Source organism: Pollicipes pollicipes, unplaced genomic scaffold, assembly GCF_011947565.3.
Source record: "Pollicipes pollicipes isolate AB1234 unplaced genomic scaffold, Ppol_2.1 Scaffold_7261;HRSCAF=8764_pilon_pilon_pilon, whole genome shotgun sequence".
NCBI classification, from domain to species: domain Eukaryota; kingdom Metazoa; phylum Arthropoda; class Thecostraca; order Pollicipedomorpha; family Pollicipedidae; genus Pollicipes; species Pollicipes pollicipes.
In genome coordinates this window covers 27,621,390-27,642,269 of record NW_023597054.1, presented here as the reverse complement: position 1 = coordinate 27,642,269, position 20,880 = coordinate 27,621,390, and the positions used below count along the sequence as shown (strand labels likewise).

The window sequence follows — 20,880 nt, the reverse complement described above, 5'->3', positions numbered from 1 at the left end:
CCGCACCCGATGCGACTCCGGCCGACCTTTCGGGCCCTTAATCGTAGGTTCTGATGGGCTCTTCGGACCCCTCGAAAACCTAAGGGAGGGAGGGGCACGTATCCCAGCCCTCCTGCCTGCGCTACCACACCTTTCCCAGAATAAATTAGGTCAATGGGGCCGCATTGGCGATTTTTTAAGTCATCCTGTTGTCTCAAAAACTAAGCATATTACGAGGATGCAGAAAGTGGAGTTCAAATGTTCTCGAAGCTCTAACGTGGACCAATTTCACCCTCATAAAGGCGCGCTGGCCCAACCCTCTTGTCTGCTTCTAGTGCCGAATTTCGAACGGACATTCTTTGAGCAAGTGCGGACACTGCCGATATCTCTTATGTGGTTTGTGAGCTACACAATCGAATTCAACAACTATTGAAAAAAAAACAACCACGAGGTACGTTTGACATTTGTTTTTTGGCAGACATGGTGTAAAGAATGGGGTTTCTGGTAGACCTGTTGGCTCCTCTTTTTCGTGTTTGATGTTCAGCAATGCATGAACTGATCATGAATAATAATTATGCAACTGCATCAGTGCAGAGACCGCGAGAGAGCTTCAGAGCGAACAGATCATTCGTTCATCATGCTCATAAGTCCACTTCAAGTATCGAAAGCTGTCAATATAGGCGCTGCTGCCTCTATTGCGTGATTTTGATGGAGTATTCTACATTTGTTTAAGGTTTTGAAATGAAATAGCCATCTGGAAGATCATTCGGTGCAGTTCACAGCTCTGCCCTTCCAAACACCCAAGCATCTCTAGTTTCTGAACTACACGCCCTTGAGATGTGCAGAGTGTTTCGGGAGCCTATTTCAAGGTCATCCAGCATCCATGACGCTATGATAACGTCACTCAAGTGCTGGCATTCAGTTGGTCATGCGGCGATCAAGGGCAAGAAAAAAAAAAATAGTCGCCGAATCATTGACATCTGGCGTGCAGGAGCGCGATTTCCAGACATCATGACCGTACATAGGCTCTCAATTAATGTTGTGCAAGGCACGATGACGTAATCAAACTGTGACGTAGTGAGGAGCATGTTTATTAAACAGAGACATTGTGGAGTAGTCTTTTCCACTAAAAAGCATACATCACTAAGGTATGTCAATGGCTATAGGTGGGCTTATTTCATCATATCTGCTTGCTTCAATATCTTCAAATGTGGAAAATTTACTTCAATCAATACCACCAGGTATGTTTAAGGTTGATAGCTCGGCGTAAAAATTCCGAACTTTTTATATATTCGTGCTTTGGCCACATGCAGTTGTCGAAACAACAAGTCTAATAAGTGAGCAAATATATATGCTAATCAATATATCGCTATTTTGCTGCCTTTTGCTCATCTACTAATATGGAATGATACCAAGAAAAGGCCTCTCATCTACAGTGTAAAGTAAGAGAAGTCTGAAGAGCCTGGGAAGAGAACTGTTTATTCCTTTAGAAATGGTCGTCACGCTGCAGTAATTCTTGTTTTAATGAAATATCGAAATAAAGATAATAGCATTGTTTTCAAGCGGACGTCAACCGCCAGCCCGTGTCTCCCTGGTTCCCATGGAGTGTCACCAGCTCATGAGAAGAAACTGTCGCGAGACCCAAAGTACCATATTGTCTATGTGTGCCATGAGTCTGACCTAGCTTAACCTTTTGTAAATGTGCTCAGAGTGATCAGCACCTACTTGATTGGAGTCGACGGTCACTCGCCAGACGACACCAAGCAGCTCAGACTCCAGACCACTAAATTACAGATGCCTTCACTCAGTGATGAGACTCTTCCGTCCACAGGCATCAGATCACGCCGCAATGGGCAGACACTCCGCAGTCGCCGTCATCAGATGACACTTCAGTGAACAAACACTCCGCAGTCGCCGTCATCAGATGGCACTTCAGTGAACAGACACTCCGCAGTCGCCGTCATCTGATGACACTTCAGTGAGCATACACTCCGCAGTCGCCGCCATCAGATCACACTTCAATGAGCCGGTCCTCTCCGTTCACAGTTCACCATCAACAAGCAGACGGGCGTGATCCGGCTGGTGAACCGTCCGTTCAATTTCACCCAGGACGAGTATTCATTCACGGTGGTTGCCCGTGACACTCACAACCAGGACGCCACAGCCTCCGTCAGGGTGGAAGTGATAGGTCAGTAGAAGCCCGTGAGTGCCGTTGGGACTGACGCCAGGCTCGGGACAGTCTTGGACAGAGCTTTGTGTTTGGGGAAGTTGTGTTCTTCCGAGGAAGAGCTGTGCCATAGATATACAAAGATACGCACGCATGCACACGCATGCACGAACCCATTTTGCATCGCTCATAATCTTCATCTGCTCAGCTTTGCACGTGGCCTCTCCAAACGAAAGAGACAGATGTTTTTTGTTACTGTTCTTCCCCTCAGATGCAACATGCATTTGTCTTTGAGAGCTATGTGTCTATGTGGATCTGTTGTATTTATGACATCTCGACTTGCGTCCACAGACGTAAATAACAATCGTCCAAAGTTTCCTGATTGTGACAAGTATGAGCCCGAAGTAGAAGAAAACAAGGATGCCAGTACGCTCGTACTAACGGTAAGCGCATAGCAGATCATTTGCATCATGTTTGCTGTGCTTGGGCTTATTAAAATACGTTTTCTAGGCAGAGTTAATCTTTAGCTAAGTTAATTAGGTAATTGGATAGCCAATAGGCGGTTAGTGGGCTACGAAAATGACGTCAGAAGCACATTTATCTCACTGCTTTGCAATGCCAACATTGTACCAGAAACGCGTACATGGCGCAGACGTAGCTGTGCGGAAGTATGGTACATGACTCCCAGCACTGTTGATCCGAGCGTGCGATCGATGAGGGCGCAGCTCAGAACAGGGCTAACCTCGCTGTGTTTGCCAGGTGAAGGCGACCGATGCTGACAAGGGAGCAAACGCCGACCTGGTCTACTCACTGGTGACCAGTCCGAGCTCCCCAGACTCGCTCTTCAAGATTGACAGAGAGACGGGCGTATTGACCACTGCCAAAGTAGGCTCACTACTCGGGGGAAATAAAGAATGAGAACGCTGACGAAAACATGCGAAGAATGTCATCCTGATGACAGTGAAAGGGAAGACAATTTTGTCCGAATGTTGTGTGTCTCTGGACGTCTCGTGAGCGGAAATGCATTCGCTCTCGTTTTGAATTGATAGGACGTTTGCGAATCATTATTAAATAATTTTCATGCCTCATATGTGCATCAGCGTTAAATTTTGTAACATTTGTGGTGTTTTTAATTCAATCTTACTACATTTTTTACGATATATATGCACATATTTTTACATTTACATCACTGCACATCTCACCTTTTGTATTACAGTATTTTGTAACACTTTTGACAATTCAAGGACAGGTAGATGTGAGACATTCGGTGCTTTGAGAAAACCGTCTATGCATCACTGGCGAGTCCCTGTTTGATAGCATTGCATAACCATAGTGAATAGGGCGCGAAATGACCACAGTAGTTGCGGTGCCCTAAAACTCCAATCAACAACGAGCCATGGTGAATATATATCGTGGTTTCAGTTAGCTTATCCCCTGACACTTAATCCACGGCTGAGTACGAGCCCGAACTCGAATCGACTTTTGTTTTAGCAGCCTCTGAGTACAAGATGCGCGCCGAGGCTCTGGAGCCGTCTCCGGGACCGGCGCCTTTGTTGACACCACCCCGTCCTCCCCTCGGGCAGAGCTTTAACCGGGACGCGCCGGACCACGACAAGGAGTTGCGCGTCATTGTGAAGGCCAATGACAACGGGGAGCCGTCTCTGGAGGGTACCTGCGCCTTCATCGTCAATGTCCTGGACGTCAACGACAACTCCCCACTGTTCGACAAAAGTGTAAGCACAGTCTGGTAATAAAAAAGGTAGTAATAAAAAAGTTCACAGCACAGTCTGGTATCTTGCCCTGTCGGCGGCCGCCGAAAGTAGCACTAAACAGTGTACGTGCCCGAAGCGGCTGCATCGAGAGGCTCGGCCCTTCTGGAGCCGATGTACCTCCACGATATGGCACACATGCCATAAACGCAAATAACCCACCTAGTCTTGACTATCATGTATTTCTTATGTTCGTCGACCGCTTGCTCTTTTCGTTGCGACTCGTCTGCGAGAGCATGTTTGTTTTTCAGCATTGGCGACTTCGGAGGCAGATGCATGTTCCGCTCACCGCTTATCCGGTTCATGAAGGAGTCAAAGCCCCCGAACGACGTGTAACAAAGGGAGCGAAATATTGGGAAAAGTAAAAATTAAATCGGTTTTGTGGGTTAACTCTACCCCTCCGAAGCTAGGCCATAGACCATAGTTTTCGAGCTCATTTTCTGAAATGCTGAGGATACTGCTGCATCCTTCTGAGATCAGGACGACGATACGATGCCGCTGCGTCTCTTGCCACAGGACTACCTGGAGACGATCGCCAAGGACACCAAGCCAGACACGCAGGTGGAGCGCGTGTCGGCAACGGACGACGACGTGGGCGACAATGGCGCCATCACGTACTCGCTGCGGGCAGTGCGGCCGACCGACGCGTCCGATTACTTCGGCATAGACAAGCGCACCGGCGTCATCACGCTGACCAGGCCACTCGTGGAGGTGCGCCGTCCGTGCTGGGTCCGCTGGCTGCCGGCTGGCCGCCCATCCGCACGGGGCGCAGACAATGTGGGAAATGCCAGGGTGGAGGAGGTGCATGGGGTCGCTGGGGGTCGGAGGGAGACACGCCTTTTCATGCAGACACAAGGTATTTGTCCGCATTATTGAACCTAGCGAGTGCTCCAATACCGTACACTTCCTGTCTGGCTCATATGATAATTTGGTCCAGAAATGTCATCACTGCTGTTGGGCTGGCTGACTGGATGTCTCGTCGATTAACCTTGTTTGTGCAGCTTGGTCAGACGTTTTCTTTTTCTGCTGACCTAGTTCGCCATCGACTCTGAAATCCGCCTGGAGGCGGTGGCCAGCGATCAGGGCGAACCGCCTCGGTCCAGCGAGGCGCAGGTCATCATCACTGTCAAGGACTCCAGCACGCGGCCGCCCTCGTTCATCGTGAAACCCGACCCAGTCTACACTCTGGATGAGAACTATCGCGACACGGAGACAGGCATCGCTCGACTCAAGGCCGTGTGAGTGTCCTCTGTCCTAGGTACCGACTGCCTGAAGTCAAGGCCATGTGACTGTCTTCTTCGGTGTGAGCCGACACCCACCCCCCGACTCCGGGTCGGAGCGCTCTTCGTGAGAGATAGGTGCCGCCAGCCGCGCGAGTCGTGCGGGCGTCCCCCGTCCGGAAACATTCGTCACCCGGCTAAATTCCGTGTGAGCGATGCTCCCCGCATTCGCTGACGAATGCTGCGCTCAATGCCGCGTCGTCGTCTCCAACATGAGACGGGTGTGAGCATTGCCCAACCTCCAGAATTTGCATAAAGCTGGTGCTGTGATGTAGTGTGATCAGCCACGGGAGCAGCGTTACATTCGTGACACTTCGCTGTTGGCTCTAGTATCATCACTTTATCCGTGACGTTTTGGAAACAACTTCGAAAACCTCCAAAACTATGATTTGTCTTTTGTGAGCGAAGACTGCTTACAGAAGTCCTCGTGATGATACGTCACGCTTTGTCTGTGGCAGGTCTAAGCTGCCGGGCAGTCCCAACGTCTACTACGACGTCGTGAGCGGCTCCCAGGAGCATACCAACAAGTTCCGCACGTTTGTAGTGGACGAGGACGGCGAAGGTGGCGCTATAGTTCGATACGGCGGAAGTCGGCAACTGGACTACGAGCAGATCAAGGCGTACAATATCACTGTCGAGGCCACGGTAAGCAGGGTGCTTTCTGGACATCACCTGCGACTGTTGGCAAACTAGATAACCAGCCTATGCGGCAAACTTCCAAATAAGTGTGTAGTACAGCCTGCCATACTCGGTCCCTGTGAACGACGCACAGGCGTAGTAGTAGGTGAGAGCCGCTGCGTTTCTTGTGACTGAATCCCTGTACTTGTCAGACGGACCAGCGAACCAGAGCAGAGGTCACGTTCGAGATTAGGCTACGAGACAAGAACGACGAAATTCCTATATTTTACGGCACTGACCGAGCGATGGTCCCCGAGAACTCACCACCGGGTACCTTTGTGGAGGTGGCGACGGCTGTGGACGGTGACAGCACTTCACCCAACAACCAGGTCAGTCTGTGGGAAGGCAATGTCGACCACCGAGATTATGCTAGTCACCGAGATGCAGCACATTAATTACGAACTAAAAAGACAGAGTAAGGAGAAATGTCTTCCCATTCTCACGCTGTACCTCTTTCACACTGCACAGAGAAAGAGGTACAGACAGACACTTTCGCTGTCTGTCTGTCTGGCTGTCTGTCTGTCTGTCTGTCTCCCTCTTCATTTTCTATTTGGTTTTACTCTTTCCTCCCTGTCATTCCATTGCTCACCTCCTCACCTCAGGTTCTTTCTTCACCTAAAAATATGATTGCAAATGAGCTTTATCGTGAGATGCTGAAATAAGCAGTAAAACTGATTTGTCCTCTCTATCCTCGGGTGTTGGGCCTTCGGCCTCCCGTGCGATCATTGAGCACCCGTCTGTCGCGCAGGTGAGTTATAGCCTGGACCGAAAATCGCCCGAGTACCAGCTATTCAGCATAGAGTCGGGTACGGGCCGGGTGTCGACCCGCGTCAGGTTCGACCGGGAGGACGAGTCGCGGCCGTCTCCCTTCTACACCATCACCGTGCTCGCGGAGGACGGCAGCCCGTCCGACATCCAGAAGAACGGCCAGCCTAACCAGGGTAGGCGCGACGCCACGTGGAGATGCGGCCCCGGGCGGACACGCGATACCGCCGCTGGGCGTGGAGGCGGGGTTTGGCGGTACGACGCAGGTGCCACCCAGAGGTGTTCTCTTCCAGGCTGTATACTTTTCGGCCGGGCATCAGGGCACCAGCTTTCTCATTTTTGGAGGAATTTTAGGGCTAAATGCGTACACGCATTACGCGTGCATAAGCACAAACGTCGTAGTGGTTGGATCGAGCAGATCAAGAAAGTTTTGTTCCGCTATGACGTCATCTAACTCCATTAAACAAGATATGTCTTAGAGAGAGAACCCGAAGTCGTTATGAACCCGAGAGGTCTGGCATTCCCTGAATCACTAGGCTCTCCAGTCCTGCGAAGTATGCCTGTTCATTTGACTACAACTGCACTCTTGTCACCACCCACCGTGCTGCATTGTGCTTGGCGTATCGGTTACGACGTAACACGCGGAGAAGAAGCCAAGGGTCCCACCCTCCCAGACCATCGTGCCGGGGCTTAGCAACATCGCTGATTACCCGTAGCAAACGGAGGGATCACTAATTCCGGTCATTTCTACAGCCAAGCATCGCGTCACAGTGGAGATCGGCGACGAGAACGACAACCCTCCGTCGTTTGATCCCTCTGGCGTCTACAAGGCCTCCGTGATAGAGAACTCCGATATCGGCTCCAAGGTCTTCGACATATCAGCTAAAGACGAGGACGACGGTAAGATTCGCAAGCTGAGTGATAACTATGCCCCATTAACCACAAACGATGGACCGCTGAACGGGTAGAGCCTATAGCCATCAACAAATTCCCTTACGCATCGCCGGAATTGTCCGCTTTCTGGTCGATTTCTGACGCACTTATGTGCCAGACAGTGCTGAGAGCCCTAGTGAGCAGTCGCCGGCACATCGCACTTAACAGCGCAGCTGATTGCAAATGTACATCTGTTCTGGCTGCCGATGTGTGACATCAATCTTAAACAAAGTTCCACACTGGGAAAATCCCTGGTCCGCACAGATTGCACCACGCCTTTGCCAGTACCTTTGTTATCTTCTCCTTTGACACTAGCTCGTATCAAGGCACCGCGACACCTGGTTGCAAAGATCTAAGCCCCTTTCGGATCCGTGCCATCCACGGCGGCTTACGATCCATCTTCGCCGCTCTTCTTTTGCTTTTTGTCTGTTTGCGTTTTTCCTGGATGGTCCACAAAATTGTCATGTGTATAACGTCAACCCTGGCCCTGTCAGGGGAGAGTGTCGATGCGACCCTTGCCCTAAGGCCTGTAGAGGATACCGCTCCGACATGGCGTGCAAACACGCTCAACTTTCAGTAGCCTATGAGCTATCCATTGCGCGTGTTTTGACACAAAAAACGCATTCCCAATTTTTCTGGTCTCGGAGCAGCGGCGGTTTCTTTTTAGGAACACCACGGCGGTTTATGGCCGGCGCGGGCGGTGGGTGGCGATCGACCGCGCCACGGAACGCGCGCGGTGGGCCGACATTGTTACATTAACGGAACTATATATCATAATTTTATGCTCAAACCACGTACAAATATACACTATCATACTCAGAATTGAGCAAGGAACACGACCGCTTAGGTCTTGTGTCGTCACAAGGCGTAGTCTCGTAGGTATAATGCTGTAGATCTGAAAACGTGCAATTTTCTAGAAAATTTCATCATTCACCTGACGTAGTGGGGACAATTTTCGGCCTCAAAAACATAAAAACCGGTGCCAATCGCCGGATCACGCTAAGACCAATCCAGTGATATTTTTTGTTAAGCTCTATCTCTATTAATATGAAAACGCCTTGGGGGAGGGAAGGGTGCCGATCGACTCCCCTATCAGTCCGTGTTATGAAAAACGGCGAATCAGGGTGAGGGTTAAAGGGAGTGTCCACAGTTATGAGGTGCTGAGCTGAGGTAGCCATTTTGAACATCATTCACTGCAGTTCATAGCCATGCCCTTTAAAGATTCAAAACACTCTTGTTTCTAAACTTGGTGCCCGCGAACTTGTGTAGGCTATTTCATGCAGACCATTTCAAGGTCACACAGGCATGTATGACATCATAGACACGTCTGGGAAATACCACTACCTCAACGGTCATGCCGTGTTTTGTGTGAAGGAAATATGACTGACTGATGAAAAGTGATATTGATAAAAATATGAGCAATAGCAAGTATCGCATCATTCGTGTCTTGTGCACGTCGGTACGATTCGCAACATTACAGGGAATATTCACATTCGAAGATATTGAAACAAGCATCAGGCATGATGAAGCAAACTCACTTATATCTATCGGCATGCTTTTTTAAGTTGAACAGACTGCTAGAGGCAGCAAAATTATCTGCTTAATAAGTATGCTCCTCAATGGATCATGGTTTGATTACGTTATTGTACCTTGCAAAGCATTGATAAATAGCCGATTGACGGCCCTTGCATCTGGAAATCGTGCTCATGAACGCCATATTTGAACGACTCGACAAATATGTCTTTCTTGGACTTGATGGCCGCATGGCTAATAAAATGGGAAGATTTGAGAGGCGTCATTGTGGCGCCATGGACGCCTGGATAACCTTGAAATAATCTCCCGAAATAGTCTACAAATCTTCGCAGGCGTAGAGCTCAGAAACTAGCGGGATTAATGCCTTAAGAAAGATAGGGTTGTGATCTGCACCGGATAGTCTTCAAAATAACCAGTTCAGATCAAAACCTGATACAAAAGTGGAACACTGCTTAGTACGGGCCCGGGTGGCCAGTTGAATATATTTGCTCGGGTGGGGGAGTTACGTTGACCCCTATTATCTCAGAAACGGAGAGAGCTGGGAACACTAAACTCACAGGATCTTTTGGCCTGTGCGTGAATTCACTTGCGTAGAAATATGGGGTTCCTATGTCATGACCTTCGGGTCACACCAGTTCAAACAAGGCCAAACTCCAGATTGGTGTCCAGTGTGACCCAGAACATAGGTACCTGTTCTAAATAAAATATCACTGGTGCTCATTTGTGATCAGATACCTTGTTTGAACTTTTGGAGGTTGTGGTGCTAAAATAAAATAGTACTGCTTTAAGTTTCGGGTTCAAATAAGCGTCAAAAATTACGCTATGCAGTATGTTCCTCAAAACCAAATTTCAGCCTGGGTCATATTAGGTCAGTGACCTATCCGTACCTTTCAAAAATCTGTTGAAGATGCATAATGCGGTTTCTGTTATCAATGAAGTCGAAGTGAGTACCAAAAACTATCCCACACAGAGTCATAAAACAAGAGTGATAAAGAGTGATAAAACTCTAATACACTCCAGAGTGATAAAACAAGTTGGCTTCGACCTAGGCCCAAAATTTTTACCTGACCCTGACCCTAGGGACCCTAGGTAAGGTCATACCTGACCCCATAAAACAAGTTGGCTTCGACCTAGGCCCAAAATTTTTACCTGACCCTAGGGACCCTAGGTAAGGTCATACCTGACCCCATAAAACAAGTTGGCTTCGACCCAGGCCCCAAATTCATACCTGACCCTAGGGACCCTAGGTAAGGTCATACCTGACCCCATAAAACAAGTTGGCTTCGACCTAGGCCCAAAATTCATACCTGACGCTAGGTCAATGGGGTTTCTTCATTCCACTGTTGTGATGCCTAAGAAACTATCTCAGAGGTGTATGGCTTCGTCTAACACTCTGTTGTTGCACAAGATTGATTTGAAAGATTGAGGAATTGAACGTTACCGTGGAAATTGTCCTCTTTAAATGCGTGGCCTGACCTTGACCTACCATAGGTCAGTGACTTTACAAGGAAAATATAGCTTTTTATGTCAAACGATCTGCTATTTTACACGGTCATTTATGATATTATTTTCATTAGAGCCCTTTCGACCAGTGCCGATCATTCCAGGGCTATGAAATAAAGAAGATGAATAATGGTACGCAGGACTTCATGTGGCTGGGGGCACAACCGTCGGGACTAAGCCCGCACAGGCAGCCCTCCAAGGGGTGTGCGCTTGGCGGTCGGACGGGAACCCCATCAGGTGGCCCTTTTGGCCCACTAGTGACTGGCACATGCTGCTCGCCCCGGACAGGCTGGGTTTCGCAAAAAGTCGGCTTAAGCCAGGAAGAAAACAAGAGCGCGGATCGATCCGAACACGAATCACGTTTTGTACTGCGTAATGCAGGGCACTGGTCGGAGTGATGACGGAGTACCAGAGATACGGGGTTCGATTCCTCGCGGAGTCCGCCCTGTCTGCCAGGGTGAGAGGCACGTGACGCCATGCAGCCTCAGCGGCAGACTCAAATGTGGAACATTTCCTTTAATCGAATGTGATACGTCAGATCCTGGCGCAATTCAATGCTGCGGAAAACCTACTTAATTCAACAATTATGAATTCAATTCTTCGTTTTTTATATATGCATTACACTTCTATTTCCAACTGCATCATACACATTATACGCTTTTACATTACATAATTGATATTCCTGTTGTCAAGAACTGCGTGCGATCGTGCCTTCAGTGACTGTAGAATGATCAGTTTTTTAATGACATGACAGCCGGGCTACTCACTTTGAAAATGTTGTTACCGATTGCAAAAGACCCACTCAACATGTGGCCTCACCCGTTATCAGACGTCTGATCAGTGTTTCGATGGAAGCACAAGCCACTCACGAAAACATGTACTCAAAAGTAATACTCGCCAAGTGATGATGCGCCACCAAGTGATTTTTGTTCCCTGGTTATGCCCATAACACAGACTCGAAGATCAACTACCAGATCACCGACGGCAACTTTGGTGCTGCGTTCGACATTCAGCCCGATACGGGTGTGGTAACAGTCAAAAACCAAATCGACTTCGAGGCCATCCGCAAGGTAAGGGTATTTCCGCCACATGTCGGTTATGCTCATCTTCTCGATTTCACAAAACATTTCTGTGCGCATTTGGCGTGTTTCATTTTAAAGCTAGACCACTGAGAGGTTATATCACATTGTGAAATATGGATTTCGAAATAGTGAAATGTTTTCCCAATTCGATGTGGGAAAAAGAACAATGTTTTATTCAACGGGAGAGCTAAAGCCATCATGCAGCGAGCATCATTGTGCGTCATTAATGAATATCTGTATTTGCAACACCATACATATTCATCTCCAATCGTCATGGATATTCCTAAGAGGGCAGCTCTCAGAATTATATTCTAAAGCATATCACCTTTGTGTTGCAACATAACTGGAACGTTGTACAGCCTTGGTACGCCCGACGAGAACAGTGAGACGGTAACATGCCAGGCGAAAATGATGGTTCGAACAATGATACCGTCCGTGGTCCAATGTGGCTTTTGCCCCACCATAGAACGTCGTGACTGTGACCGTCTAACGCGATCTGTTTCACGCCTCAGCACATCGCGACCCTGGCTGTTCAATATAACCTGTCTCCCCTTAACAGTATAAGATGTCTTTGAATGGTTAACGTGATTTGCCGCTCGCCGCAACGGCTTGACTGTAACGGCTGTAACGGTTTGACCTGGCTGTAACGTAAAATGACTGTACTACAGCTTGACCTGACCTGTTGCTCTTCCCCAGTACGTCATAACCGTAACTGCGTCTGACGGGAAGTACGAAGACACCCACGAGGTTGATGTCGAGGTCATCAACCAGAATGACATGCCTCCCGTGTTTGACAAGCAAACCTACGAGCAGAAACTGCGCGAAGGCTACCTTTCATCGACGCCAATCCTCAAGGTCAGCTTCGTTCACGTCAAAAACAAATAGTATCGTCAGACTCGCGATTTAAGAGTTCGTGACACTTCAAAGAAGTGCGGTGCTTGTGTTTGTCGCTTGGATAACGCTCAGCGTGTTAACCGTATATGTAATTACATGTGCGGCATTACTGGCCTTACAGAGTATCTTGCGTGCGACATTTAGTCTCACGCATAGGTATGAGCAATGAACCATTCATTCAGCTCTCAACATAGCCATGCCTTTTGGTCCCACTTTTTGGCCGGCATCTTAAGTGTAGCTTCGCTGTGGGTGTTCCATCGTAGTTTCTCGGTGGCACATTATAATTCAATTCGCAGCACTGCATAGTATGTTAAGCCAGTCATTAGGGGGCGAAAGGAAGTCGGTGAACGTCTGGGTCTCAATTCACGATCAAGTATGGCAAAATCCGTAGCGCACTGTTAAAAGGAATAATGTAGGGACCAAATGGGTTTAAAGCAGGTTTCAGGCGGTGTGTAATTTCCATTGTCGCAGCTCACAAGCGGTTGTGATCTCCAGGTCAGGGCCGTTGACCCTGATCCGGTCGGCGAACCCTCCATCATTTACACGCTGTCGGGCCCAGGAGTATACCCAGACCGTCCTCAGGACAACGTCTTCAGCATAAACCCCAGCGGAGAAGTGGTGGTTCTGAAGGTAACTGGCACTGAGCCACCGTCGTTGAACTGACCGATGTGTCATGACGTTTAGAAAATCTGATGAAAGCTAAGAATTGGTTATTTGTACCGCTGTTATTACCGACATTCTGTCAAGAGTTTTGTTTTTCTATGCTATTCGTGGTTACATCAACACCATGCGTATAGCACGAGCTTCGAAAAAGTTGTACAATTTTATGTTATGGTGTTTCCTCGCCCAACTTCACGTCCGCTCACGCCTCAGCTAAACGGTAATCGTAGCGCATGATACTTTAGAGCAACGAATAGCCAAGAAAACACAGCGCTATTCAGCACGCTAACTCACACCACCTGTAACCAGTTTCATGAAGAGAAGTGGGCAAAAGGAAGCCGTTCAGTGTACTACCTAACCCACACTTCCTACGCCGGTATCATAAACCTGACAGCTCTCCCCCGAAGTTATCGTAAAATATATCGTCAATAAATAGTGTTCGTGATAAATAGTTAATAAAATATAAAATAATGATAAATAAATAGTCAATAAAATATGCAAATAAAATCGTCAAAACAAGCAGTCGCTCCCATCGCACCGATGCTCTCGCTTTGGACTCGAGAGGTAAGATGCCTATAATTAATCCAGAAGTATTGCTAAGGTGACATAAAAAGTGTATTTATTTGTGGATCAGCTCAGTAATGAATTTGTGATGTGTATGACGATTCATTAACAGAATATATGCGATCACTTTTATAATTCGCTGAAATGCAGGCATCTTATAATTCTCCATATTGTTCCGCCTCTCACAGAAGTCAACAAAGCTGTTTGGTTCGTGTGTTCGTATCCTAAGCTTCTCTGTACCACATGTGAAGGCAATATGTGATGGTCTAAGCGACCAGAACTGTCTGAAATAGCTGACTGCATCCCTACCCTATGTAGTACATTTTGTGAACTTATATCGTGTCTGTCCGTGTCATAGCAAGAAAAAAAAACATCAACTCGTGAAATCCACGACATGAGAGAAAGAACGTGGTTTTCACGACGGGTGCCACCTTTATCCTTCACAGTTCTTGGCGTATGCTTGCGATGCCTACAAAGTTACAATGCGAGCTGCAGTTGTATTGATTTTCTCTGACATACTGGCACATCCACCGTTGATACCTTCACATCCTTGCATAGCTCAACAATTTCTCACTGCAGGTAAATTATCGGTCCAAATGGCTTGTTCCTCCGCTCCTGCAAGTCCATGCGCCGGCTCCTCCATGATCACTACTGCCGATTTTACTACGGGCCAGAGCATCTCTTCATCTTACTTCAGTTTTGAAGTGAATGTCTACTCCATGATTAAGTCAGGTGCGTTCATGAAAACCGATGGATGCTTGGTAAAGTGCGGAGTAACTCTTTTTCAGATGCCATCGTAAATAGTGTAATTTTACGAGCGTGGGAGTGCATACTCCCTACTTTACGCAACCGGATTCGAAACAAAACTTGTAAGTTAACCCATACGTACATTCGTACAGCATTCTCCCGTAACGAAACTGGCCACTGGTCCCTCCGTCCACTCTGGACTCCCCCGGTCTGGCAAAGCGCACCCCGCCTCGCCGGTGACCCGTGCGCTGGCGGCCGCCCACTGGCTGAGCGTGGCTGTGATCCCCTGCAGCACGCAGCGCCACCGAACACACCCTCAGTCTCCGCCCGCGTGTCGCAGAACACGATTTGGCCTCGAACTCCGTACGGTCTCGGATACTCCACCCGTTAGGCTGTATATGAGTGAAATCCTTCAGGAGGCACTATTGTTTTTTGTATATTTCGTTTGGATGCACAGCGGCCTCAGGCTGCAATTGCTTCGCTCGCGTTCTTCGTACTATGTCAGCACGGGTGCCGATTTGTATTCTTTTGTGAGTGCTCTGGCCCTCCTAATGTTGAGTCGGCCCTTCATGTTGGCTTAGGCACCCCAATATGTTTTCCTGAAATATTGTAAAAGCGTAGGGAAACGTTGGCCATCACACAACGACTACCTCCTTTGACCCCCTCTCGTAGTGACGTCACCATGGAGGGTGCATCGGGCTAACTTGACCCTCAACCTCAAAATTATTTTATCAAGTTGGTAGGTAACTTAAGACATTGACAATGAACCATTTTACATTTGACGGTTTTTGTTTAATCTGTTCAACGTAAGCCCAGATGCTTTTTCTCCCCGCCACTCAAACATGATATTAGCGCTGCTAATTCACCCGTCTCGTGGCCTCTTTGATGCCAAGCGACATTTGGTCCTCTACCTATGGCGGGTTGCGAACCTAACATCGTTTCACTTGAAGCTGAAAGCTTAAGTGCTTTATTGCTAGGGCTGATGAGAAAACAAAATGGGGTGACATAGCTTTTGTGGCGTGGCATCGTTAGTCCAGATTATAGGCCCACTTCAGCTACAAACTGATAAACAATACGGAAAGCGAAAGTGTCGCTGAGACCGGTTTTTTTATCAAATTCCGTGCTGAGCATGCATTATTGCCAGCACTCCGAACTCACCATCTCATTATTGTAATGCACGTTCAACGGGCCCACTTTGCCTTGGTCTTTTACCCAAATAGTACGAGAGGACTTGCACCGTGCCACGCGACTACATGACTGCCGGCTGCCCTGGATGACACTGTCAAGCCAAAGGTCAAATGACCCCCTTTCACGAGCTATATGCGAACACCTATTCTGGAAGGCGAAACTGTCACCACGCGTTTCGCCACGTCACGAATGTAATCAGTGTAACTTCAGCCCTCTATCGAAGATGGCCTTCCGCCACGACGTTTGGTGTGTTTACACGGCAATATGGAGCTTCGTGCATGGTACATTTTTTAATATAGGCCCTTGAGCATTGTACGCATTGAAGCCCACTGGCTCGGAGAAACACGATGTCTATAAACTGCTCCTTGACTTCCTTTGTCAAATAATATCACCAGTGACCTAGAAAGCAATAAAAAATAATCAAACTCCGATAAATGCATGATGCCATTAATTGGAACAATGGTAGTATTTCTGACATCCTTACGCTTTTCGGTGCCATATAAGAGATAGCTTGAGTTTCAACTGGAATGTTGTGGTCTATGTGTTCTTTTTTGGCTGCGTTTTGTTACTGTTGTAGTATTCCGCGGTTTATACAGATACGGTGTCGCCATCAGCGTCAGCCCCTTCCATACCACGCAGCAAATGCTGGCAACTCTTTTGCCTTAGATCCCTTTCACTACGAGCTTGTTCATATTTATCACAATTCACTTTTACTCATCTATATTACTCGTCCTTTTAATTATTTTCCTATTCGACTTTTCACCCCGTGTCCTTCGACTTTTTGTCCTTTGACTGTTTCCAATTCAAATTTTGTCCCTGTCGACTGCTGTTCATTTCGAATATTTGCCCCGTTTTTCCCGATTCCGCTTTTATCTCTGTCGACTTGCATCTCTTCCGGCATTTTGTTTTTGGACATTTTCGTTTGGCTTTTTCCAATCGACTTGCATCCCCTATGATGTTTAATGCTTCGATTTCTTCCGGTTCGACTTTATTGCCGTTCACGAGTATTCCATTCGACTACTTTGCAGTTCGCTTTCCCCGTTCGACTTTTTCCCATACGACTCTTGTCCGGTAACCATACTTGGTATGTACTCGTCACTCGTACAAAACTCACCAGGCGGGCACTTAAGCCCTCTCGTGGCTGGTGCATGTTGCCCTGTTAAATTGAGCGTCGCGGGGATGTAAGATAATGCAAGAATGAAGAAAGAGGGGCGAAGGCTACTTTTTCAACTTTCGACACTGTATTAAAAACACACGAATTAAAGTGCTCCGGATGCGACAGAGAATGCTGCCATTTGATTGTAAATAATCTTGCACATTTAAGTCAAATGTCTTTTTGTAGGCTGGAACTTTGTTGTGTCGCTGAAGAACTAGCCCTCACAAAACTAAACTGGTTTAAATGATGTGGCTTTTATCCATTGAACGGAAATTTACGCTCACCTTAGGCGCGCAGCAACGATTTAGAAATAAGTCAGCATGTCATGATCCTATAGAAAGGAGAGCAGTATTAGCATTATTCGTCGGAAAAAAAACAGGGGAATGGATATACAGTTTGGTTGATATTTCGGCAGAACGCCTTTATCGAAACAAAGCAGAAGTCGATAATATACAAAACTATATCTATAGTTATATAACTATATCTGCAACTAAAAACTGTATCAGCAGACGATATCTCCATTCTCCTGGTTTTTCCAAGGAATAAGGCTAATACTACTGTCATATATATGCGAATAATATTCCTCGCCAGTGCCCTGAACAACTTACATGTCATGATCCTATTAAAAGCACTCGCATTTACTACACCACAGTTAGAAGCTTACCTTTCCTGTTATGTACAGAGCGCATTTATGCATCTTTTTGATGCAGTTGCTTGTAGCCTCAATCCAATGCAGATAATGTTCAATGTGAATTGTTTGTTATGAGTTATTGAATATAACTGAGTATTGTTGAGCAATATGGGTTATGGTGATGTTGATTACAATGGTTGATTCTATGACCTAGTTGAAGTAAAGAATCGTGGTGCGACGCCAAATTCGGACCAAAATTTGCGTATGCCGCTCGCGATTTACGCAAAAACCATAACTTAAATAAACCTCCGCTAGAACTGCCCCTTTAGAACTGCCCCCGCATGAGTACTACGCTGCTTAAATTAGATACTATTTTTAGGTATACTTAATTTAAGATATTAACTATCTTTTGTCAAAACGAAGTGGACTAGATCCGTCGAGGAAAAAAAATGGAGGGGGAGGAGATATTGTCGGGCTGTTGGCCCGGCCCCCAATCATTTACAAAAATTGACACCCCTGCATGCCAGTGCAACAGAGCCAGCCAAAGAAGATGTACGCCATCGCTGAGACGAGGAAAGTACATGAATCTGGAACACAGAAGAGGCTATCCTCGTCGCCGTGCACCAACCAGTTTACCGATCTACGTTGTCACCAGACCAGAGTGCGGTGTTATCAAGCCCAACAGCTCTATCACTGCCTCGCCGTCCGCCCGCTGGCCGGCGCGGGGCGGGCTCGGCTGACGTCTGCGCCTGCGCCGACAGACGCTGGACCGGGACGAGGGCACGGGCGGCCGCGAGGTCTGGGAGCTCTCTGTGGAGGCCTGGGACGACGGGGGCGACGGCATCGGATCCACGGTGCCCTTCAAGCTCACGCTGACCGACATCAACGACAACGCGCCGTACCTGATCCAGGTCAGTGGCGTCCAGGATGTGACCAGGCCTCCGGATCTGCAGGAACTAGATCACCGATCTGGTCAGCGTTGTCCGGCCACACTTCCAGCCGCGACAGATCCGGCAGGTCATCGGGTTAGGAAAGGCACCATCGGTAATCCACAGCGACGGTGCAAGAGACTGCCAGGACCAAGATCGAAACCAAAACCTCGCTGAACCACTGGACAGGGACCTACTCCGTCTAGGTGTGACCATGTTGCTAGTGTCTTTATATCTTCATGCAGCTCATCGTCCGAATTTTAGTCACCCGTTGTGACGCACGCCAGCATCCCCGTCGGACCGATTGTCCCAATGGACAATCGATGGTAAAAAATTCGAGAGACATCTCGGGACACTATGAATGGACTTCAGGCGTGAGAAGCGAGCACGTAGACAACATGAGGGCGGGCCCAATGGAACATCAGACTGACGCGCGGATAACCGAGTTGAATTCTCGGCTATGGCTGTCTCCGCTGGACGCTGATATGACCTCAGCGGGTGCAGCACTTCGTAAACAGCTGTCCAGCATATGCCGTGTGTCCTACACAAGTGAGACGAGCTACGTCTACCGATATTTGCTATGGACGGTGTAAGAACCTAAGGCATCGGATGGCACCTCGGTGAAACATTCCAGAGTCAAATTAGTCGTCCCGTGGCCATGACGACCTCATTACTCTGGTTGCATTACTGTGGCATTGTACCGGTCGCGAGACCTCAGCTGTGATGCCAGGTGTTGTCCGCCGTGCACAACTGCTCCCTTTGTCGCTCTCAACAGAGTGACGCGTCGATTCCCGTCATCATGGAGAACAAGTCGCCGGACGACATTGTTATTTCGGTGGAGGCAGATGACTACGACGACCACGAGAAGAACGGACCGCCGTATACCTTCTGGCTGGATCCGAGTTCATCGGCCGACATACGAAACAAGTTCGGTGTCCGGACCGCCGGTAAGACGGCGCCGTGCTCTTGGCGACCGAGGAACGGAGCTGTTGCCTTCGGCGGCGGTCAGCGGTCCGTTCCCGTCCACGCGAACGCGACATTGCGGCGCTGCGGTGCCGTCACCAGTGGCTTGCTGGTGGCTCGGGCTGGAGGGCGACATTCAGACCGACGGCGGTCAGACCGGCGCCTCACATTCCGTCTGAGTCCGGCTGACAGTTGAACCTCGTGGCCGGGACCGCCGTGGGTAGTCTTGCGGAACGATGAACACCGCCGCCCGTGCTGCTGTGCTGGAGCCTGATGAGACGACTGCCGTGCCTTCAGGCCGTTCTGATCTATCAAAGGCTGCTTCGGGGCAGGTAAGCTCTGCTAGTGTTCTAGTCCCTATCACGTTACTCAGAGCTCTGAGTGGTCATACCATGTGCCGAGAGTGTTAAAAGAGTGTTAAGACGAGCGCGCTCAGAGCGGTGCTGCGCCACCAGGCAACGGGAGCCGAGCCGAGATCCGTCCACTGGTGAAGCTGGACCGCGAGCAGCAGAAGTCGTACACCGTGCCGGTGGTGATCAGCGACAACACTCTGGCCGAGCCCGCAACGCTAACCGGCACCAGCCTCTTCACCATCATCGTCGGCGACGAGAACGACAACGACATGAAGCCGGGATCCAGTGTCATCGACGTCTTTAACTTCGAGGTTCGCGGTGGGGCACCGGGCCCGGGAGGAGCGCACAGGGGAGCTGACTTGACCTTAGACCTTAGAGGGGATTGGCTTTCAGGAATGGTGAGCGGCGCCGAGTGGGCAGATGCCTAATTTTCGTCCTGCAAAGGTGTGTGGCCTGTGGCTTGATGGATGTTTCGTACTTTGTGCGATCGAAGTCGTATTTACGGTTAAGGAGCGGCTGGGAGAACGTGAGTAATATAGTGGAGCCTGGCACCACTTTATCTGATGCACACCCATATTCTAATGGAAAATACTGCGCCCTGTGCTCGGCAATGATCCAACGGTAACAGCATCACGATGAAAATTGCGGCATTACCTGCGACGCAAAAAAGCCAGTGCTGAAAAGGTCAAGAATGAAGTGGTTTGTGCGCGATACAGCAGATGGAACCGACGGAGTCTGCGCCAGTGACGTGCTCGACGTCGGCGTGCAGGGCCAGATGCCGGAGACGGTGGTGGGCCGCGTGTACGTGGAAGACCCGGACGATTGGGACCTGCCCGACAAAACCTTCTCCTGGGCCAACGCGCAGACAAGCGGTTACTTTGAGCTAGACGCGGACACGGGCGACATCACCATCCGCTACGGCACTCCGAACGGCTCCTACCCGCTCAAGTTCCAGGTAAGTCGACGCACGATTTCGACGCCACTCCTGGCGCGGACGGGATCGATGCGGCTGTAGTTCTCCCCGAGCGAGGTACCGCACGACGAGCGCCAGCCAGCGGGCAGCAGACATCTCGCCCACACCCCCACTGGCGTGCCGGCGTCCCTGT

General features: G+C 48.9%; 1 protein-coding gene across 1 annotated transcript in view; it reads left to right on the top strand.

Moving 5' to 3' along the window:
- Nucleotides 1-20,880, top strand: part of LOC119111262 (DE-cadherin) — a 29,689-nt gene that overhangs the window by 7,039 nt on the left and 1,770 nt on the right. Inside the window, exons 4-20 of the mRNA XM_037235083.1 lie at nt 2,026-2,167; nt 2,498-2,589; nt 2,906-3,031; nt 3,730-3,879; nt 4,432-4,626; nt 4,951-5,153; nt 5,654-5,840; nt 6,026-6,202; nt 6,622-6,814; nt 7,392-7,538; nt 11,562-11,677; nt 12,386-12,544; nt 13,079-13,213; nt 18,291-18,440; nt 19,234-19,405; nt 19,877-20,085; nt 20,544-20,729. Coding sequence (XP_037090978.1) covers nt 2,026-2,167; nt 2,498-2,589; nt 2,906-3,031; nt 3,730-3,879; nt 4,432-4,626; nt 4,951-5,153; nt 5,654-5,840; nt 6,026-6,202; nt 6,622-6,814; nt 7,392-7,538; nt 11,562-11,677; nt 12,386-12,544; nt 13,079-13,213; nt 18,291-18,440; nt 19,234-19,405; nt 19,877-20,085; nt 20,544-20,729 — 2,739 coding nt within the window. The remainder of the gene's footprint in view (nt 1-2,025; nt 2,168-2,497; nt 2,590-2,905; nt 3,032-3,729; nt 3,880-4,431; nt 4,627-4,950; nt 5,154-5,653; nt 5,841-6,025; nt 6,203-6,621; nt 6,815-7,391; nt 7,539-11,561; nt 11,678-12,385; nt 12,545-13,078; nt 13,214-18,290; nt 18,441-19,233; nt 19,406-19,876; nt 20,086-20,543; nt 20,730-20,880) is intronic.